Source organism: Gossypium hirsutum, chromosome D03, assembly GCF_007990345.1.
Source record: "Gossypium hirsutum isolate 1008001.06 chromosome D03, Gossypium_hirsutum_v2.1, whole genome shotgun sequence".
NCBI lineage: Eukaryota > Viridiplantae > Streptophyta > Magnoliopsida > Malvales > Malvaceae > Gossypium > Gossypium hirsutum.
In genome coordinates, this window is record NC_053439.1 from 33,170,852 (window position 1) to 33,177,584 (window position 6,733).

General features: G+C 31.7%; 1 protein-coding gene across 1 annotated transcript; it reads left to right on the forward strand.

Moving 5' to 3' along the window:
• The first annotated feature begins 2,438 nt into the window (after window positions 1–2,438).
• Window positions 2,439–5,853, forward strand: LOC107950743 (probable inactive receptor kinase At4g23740). Its single transcript, XM_016885695.2, has 3 exons — window positions 2,439–3,079; window positions 3,510–4,844; window positions 5,049–5,853. The coding sequence occupies exons 2-3, from the start codon at window positions 3,611–3,613 to the stop codon at window positions 5,705–5,707; spliced, it is 1,893 nt and encodes a 630-aa protein (XP_016741184.1). The 5' UTR covers window positions 2,439–3,079; window positions 3,510–3,610; the 3' UTR covers window positions 5,708–5,853.
• Window positions 5,854–6,733: the final 880 nt, after the last annotated feature.

Genomic DNA, 6,733 nt, shown 5'->3' on the forward strand with positions numbered 1-6,733 from the left:
CAAAGATGAAACAATGAGAAAACTACAAATAAGATAAAATGATATTTTTTTAGATAAATATATATATATATATATATAAATCTAAAAGGGTTGGTAAAAGAAGAAAAAAAAGAAAAGAAAGGGAAAGTAGCAAAGCTTCCAAATGTATTGTTTTGAAAAGAATATTTTTCTAAAACAATGTTATGATCGATCATATCTATTTTTTTATATAATGCCTAGAACTATTCATAATTCTTCCTTAACTCATAAATAGTAGGATAATGCATTTCAGTGTACTTGAATGTACGTCCTCTTACATTAACAATAATACTGATACCAATCAAATTAAAACTCAATTGACTTCAAAAAGAGAAATTTTAGTTGTGCAGATGTCACATAAATTATTAAACAAGGAAAAGAAAGTTGAGATGTCTTTTTTTCTCTTAAAAAAATAGAGGTTAAATTTTACTATTAGCTCTAGTACTTTGAATAAATTATGGATTTAGTATATATACTTTAATTTGATTAATTTTAGTTATTTTACTTTTCAAATTAGTCAACTTTAAGAATTTTGAAATTTTCGTTATAACCAAATGGTAACAATTAAATCTATTTTTTAAAATTCTGCTATTATTGCACAAAACTGTAGATTTAGTTTATATTTTTCAACTGGATCATTATTAGTTGTTATGTTATTTGAATTTCGAAATTTCAATCTTAATACAAACAATAATTGTTAAATCTATTAAAGATTTATTTGACGAGTAACATGTTGAAATAACAAACTAAAATAGTAATACTCAATACGATAATATATTGGGCAGTAATAAATTTTGAAAATAGTAAAACTTAACTTAATGAATTTAAAATTCTCTATCACCAATTTTTTTAAATTCTCAAAATATAAAAAATTAAAAATGATAAAATTAAAATATAAAGACTAATTCACGATTTTTGCATAGTACATATGCTAATAGCATAAATAAACATGTTTATAAGAGAAATAATGAGATTGATTTTTTAAAGTAGAAATTATGACATTCATGGTTAATAGAGATTTTAGATTTCCAAAACAGATTAATTTCAGCACAAGTATAGAAAAAGTAACAAAATCTATATTTTACTTAAAAGAATTAAGCATTTTCATTTTCTAAATAAAAATAGTATAGAATGTGTGATATCGATTTAGTTGGACCATGAATGCATTGAATATAGTGCAAATTTTATTGTTGCAAGTAGATAAAGGCATGAATGAAGTTTATGAACCGGCCATTCATGGTTCTAAACTACTCTAATAATTTTTTATTTCTTCGCAATTAAGTCTATGCAAATTTTTAATTTGTTACCAAATGGTTTTTTTTTATTAAAAGAAATGTATAATTTTAACAATTTACCATACCAATAAATATTCATACTCATAAGCCATATTTTTCTTTTATAAAAAATCTTAGGTTCTAATATTAAAAAAAATACTTTTAAAAGCAACAGTCAATTAATGAAATTTAAATACAAATAAATTTGAATAGAGTTCACATATAATTTATACAGAATGCGACTTGAATTTAGGGTAGTATTTTTATGGTAGTTTGAATCGATCTAAACATATTGATCAGATTAGAAATTAGTCAATATACTGATTCGAAGAGAGGCATTTGATTGGTTAACTTGGGAATTAATACAGACGGATTGAATCGACAATTGAACCGTTTTTTATTATATATTATTTTTTTATGATTTTTACACATTTTATTTAATTGAAATGCACAAACTAATTGGATCAATCAAACTGTTTTTGATTAAACCAACAAACTGTTTACCTAACCAATTCGATCGCACGATTAGTTTTGAAAGTGTTTCTATGTGTTGGTTTGATAATTAAAATGGCCTGGGTTCAAGTCTAGTTAGTCACATTGCTCTTAAAATTTTATCCTCTCTTTGTAATTCATCCAAAAAAAAAAGCGCTGATTATTTTAGTCAAAACCAAATAAGTATTTCTAGTTTCCTAACTGCTGATTTTTTTAACTTTTTATTTTTATATTATTATTTGATATATTAACAAGGATTTTTTATATAATATAAATAGGTTTAAATATTTTTGAACTCTTTTTTTTTTACACTACAATAATATTGATATTGAACGAGATAAAATACAATCAATATTGAATATTTTAATTTTATAGGCAAAGTTAAAAAAAAAAATCATGTTTTAATTATTTCAGTTCTGTTTAACCTGTTATTTTCTAAAAATAAAATAATAATCATTTTTATATGTACTGCTTATGCAAAATGCGGTGTCAAAGGACAAAAACGAAGGCCCAAAGGCGTCGTCCAAATTGGTTAAATCGAACGGGCATAAAGAAAGTTCACAAAATCAAATCAACGCCCAGTGCTCCTCTAAACGCTTTGGGCCCCACACCCCTCATTTATAGCTTATCGTAAACAGACAACAGGATTAGAGCGACACCGCAGTGACGCAGTGATCACCTACCTCTAATCTATTATTCACCATCACAAATTTAATATGATTGGCCCACCTTTCACCATCTGTAAGTCTCCACGTCACTCTCCACCAAATCCACTTTTTAATACAGCGGTTTTCCGTTCCCCTTTTTTCCTCCCGCCGCCGGTTACCTTATAAAAAACCCTCCTTACTCTCTCCATTAATGTCACCACTCCAAAAAAAAAAAAAAAAGAAAAAAAGCCGTTGCTAATTAAATTAAAAACCTTCATTTTTTTTTACTATTTATATGCTTATTTTGTTCCTCTCTTGGCTTCAAATCGTTTACTTTGGTTCCATTGTTTGAGTTGAAGTTAGCAAATTTCTGGGTTTAAAAAAGAAAGAAAGAAATTCACCATTTTCTTTTAATCTATTTCTTAATGATTATTACTATTCCATTTTCACATGCTTTGGATTCTACTTTAACCGTGTAGAAATCATCATCATCACAAGAATTTGCATTCTTCACCCTATTGGGCCTTTGCTTTTTATCATTTCTCTCTGGTCGGCGAGTGAAAAAAAAAAGCAGGGTCTTCAAGAAGTATTCAACTAAGCAAAGAAGTGAGCTTGGAAGCAGAGGATTTTGAGGATTTTAAAAACGAGGTAAGTGTAAAAGTAGATCTTTAGAGGTAGTTTGATTTTGGGTTTGGTTTGGATTTTGATTTGAATTCACCTTTGTATTCGAGTTTTCAACTTTTTGGATGAAAAGCTTAAAACAACAAAGAACAAAAAGGAAAGAAGCTGGGTTTTCCTAGGAGGTTTAATACTGTAATAGAGTTTAATTTAGTACTATTTTTGGGTTTAAAGAAATGAAATTGGGTTTCTAGGCAATGTATCTCTTTTGACTAAAGACAGCTCTTTCAAAGCAAGCTTCCATTTTTTTAATGTGAAAATCCCCAGAATCCGCCACTACTTTTTTCGACAATTATCTTGGAATCTCACCCTTTTTCACTTTACATTCTGTTTCTCTCTAATTTATTTTAAATTTTTTTGAATTGTTTACTTTGTCTTTCCTTCTCTATTGCTTTTTCAGCTTAAAAACCATAGATGTAAAAGAAGGGGAGCCGTGAAAGTAGCAGAAACAGCTCGTTTTTTTTGCTTCAGGTTGCGTGTAAAGTGAGTTTTGTAAGAGAGATGGAAGTTTTGTATGTTCTGTCTTGGATTTGCATCTTGGGTTTGGTTTTGTTTCAAGGAAATGCAGATCCTGTTGAAGATAAGCAAGCATTGCTTGATTTTGTCAACAAGATGCCCCATTCTCGTGCTCTAAACTGGAATCAGACTTCCCCAGTATGCAACAACTGGACTGGAGTGACTTGCAATGCCGGTGGCTCTCGGATAATAGCTGTTAGATTGCCTGGAATCGGATTACACGGTCCGATTCCGGCCAATACCATTAGTCGTCTCTCAGCTTTGCAGGTTTTAAGCCTTAGATCCAACGGTATAAGTGGTCACTTCCCTTCTGATTTCTTTAATCTTAGAAACTTATCTTTTCTTTATCTTCAATACAACAACTTGTCCGGACCACTGCCTGTGGATTTCTCGGTTTGGAGGAATCTAACTATTGTTAACTTGTCCAACAATCGGTTCAACCAGAGTATTCCTAGTTCGTTATCAAATTTGACTCACCTCCAGGCGTTGGATCTTGCAAACAATTCACTTTCTGGTGAAATTCCTGACCTGAATTTGCCTAGCTTGCAACAGATAAACTTGTCCAACAATAAACTCACCGGTATTGTTCCGAAGTCGCTTTTAAGGTTCCCTAGTTTGATGTTTGAAGGTAACAATGTTTCTTTTGAAAGAATCCCTCCTCATCCGTCACCATTTGGTGCACCCTATGGCGAACCGTATCCGACATCCAAGAAGTCCAGGAGGCTTGGAGAAACTGCATTGTTGGGAATAATAATTGCTTGTTGCATTCTAGCAATTGTGGCGTTGGTGTTTTTCGTAATTGTTTGCTGCTCAAGACGAAAGAGTGAGGATGTGTATTCGCGGAAGTTGCAAGCCGGAGGGATGTCACCAGAGAAAGCGGTCTCGAGGAGTCAGGATGCAAATAATAGATTGTTCTTTTTCGAGGGTTGTAATTATACATTTGATTTGGAGGACTTATTGAGGGCTTCTGCTGAAGTATTAGGGAAGGGAACTTATGGTATTTCCTATAAAGCAGTGCTAGAGGATGCAACAACAGTGGTAGTGAAGAGGTTGAAGGAGGTTAGTGTTGGGAAGCGGGAGTTTGAGCAACAAATGGAGGTTGTTGGAAGCATTCGGCATCCAAATGTCATCGAGCTGAAAGCATATTACTACTCAAAAGATGAAAGGCTGATGGTTTATGATTATTACAGTCAGGGAAGCGTTTCTTCCATCTTACATGGTATGTTGCTTTATGTGATCCCTTGTTCATATACTAATTTAAAGCATTGATTTTCCGAGAAACTTTTAGTGACCACCGTCTCTGATAGTACATGCCACACTCTTGCATGAACCTGACCTGTAAACATTGTTATGTGAAAATAGATTTAAGATGGTTCATCCTCGGCATATGTTCGATTTCTTAATTCGACGAGTGCCTTTGCAGGTAAAAAAGGAGAGACTAGAACCCCTCTAGATTGGGATACCAGAATGAAAATCGCAATTGGGGCAGCTAGAGGCATTGCTCGCATCCATACAGAGAATGGTGGCAAGTTTGTCCACGGAAACATCAAGTCCTCCAACATTTTTGTCAACTCCCAACAATACGGCAGTGTATCGGATCTCGGACTATCAACTATAATGGGTGCACTTGCCCCTCCCATCTCCCGTGCTGCTGGTTACCGTGCCCCTGAAGTTACCGACACCAGAAAAGCTATGCAACCTTCTGATGTCTATAGCTTCGGAGTGGTCTTACTTGAGCTCCTAACTGGAAAGTCCCCTATCCATACTACTGGTGGCGATGAGATCATCCACTTGGTCAGATGGGTTCATTCGGTAGTTCGAGAAGAGTGGACAGCTGAGGTTTTCGATATTGAACTGATGAGATATCCAAACATAGAGGAGGAGATGGTGGAGATGTTACAAATAGCAATGACATGCGTTGTGAGGATGCCGGATCAAAGACCGAAAATGGCAGACTTAGTTAAAATGATAGAAAATGTCCGAGCGATTGAGTCCGAGAATCGACAATCTTCGGGAAACAGATCCGAAAGTTCAACACCACCGGCAACAACGATGGGGAAAGAATGCCACGTCTCACAATGAATGAACCTTACATAATATTATCATCCATTCATTATTTCACCTTAGTTGACTGCTGTATTTGAAAAGAAAAGAAATCATTTAGCCTTTTTTTCTTTGAACAAATTCTGTTGAGACGTTGTTTTTAAATGCATTGGTGAATTTCTATATGTTATTATGAAAGATTTGATGATAGCATCTTCAAATTATAATTTCCTTTTTGTTTTTTGGTATTTAAAATATGTGTGAAACATATGGAATTACAATATTTTAAGAAAATACAACTAATGCTCCCCATGCAATCTCATGTCAGAAAAATGATTTCTTCCCCAAAAAACTCAAGTGGCAAACAGACAATTACGGGAACCAATCTTTGTACGTACAATTTAACTTTTCATTTTTAATTTCTTCATAAAGGTTTAGAATATATTTTTATTTTATTTTTAAAATTTGAAAACAAAGAACAACGAATTTGAAAGAGAATCAATTCAGTAATCAAATTTAAAATTTAAAATATCTTATTAACTTTTAAATTTTACAAATCATTTTCATTAAAAAAAATAAGTTTTTTTGTTTTTTTAAAAAAATTTAATTTGCTTTAATATTAAATTCTGGTTAAAAATATGCAATAAAATCACTGTACTCTTTACAAATTTAAAATTTAGTTCATATATTATTATTTTAGAAAATTATTCTCTCTACGTTTTAGATTTTAAATTTCAGATCTAACCGTTAACACTGTTAAAATTATTTTGTTAAATTCAATTTTATCACAACACCATTTTTTAGTTATATTGCTACAAAGTAAATATTTTTTATTTCAAAATATCACCCAACAAATCCGTATAATTATTTTAATGATAGTGGTTAATTTACACAATTATTTTATTCAGGGTGACTAAATTAAGAATTTTTTTTAAAATGATCATACTAAAGCTAACCCTATTTTAGAGTGATTATCAGCGTAATTTACCCCAAACAAAATTAGGGGCGACCCAAAAAATTTTAAAATCCAATTTACTTTTAAAACAAAATTAACTTACCTCTAAA

Excerpts from the sequence above, each read along its gene's own strand:
- LOC107950743 (XM_016885695.2), top strand. The coding sequence starts at position 3,611 with ATGGAAGTTTTGTATGTTCTGTCTTGGATTTGCATCTTGGGTTTGGTT. Across the intron at positions 4,845-5,048 it reads CGTTTCTTCCATCTTACATG|GTAAAAAAGGAGAGACTAGA; the intron begins GTATGTTGCTTT and ends GTGCCTTTGCAG.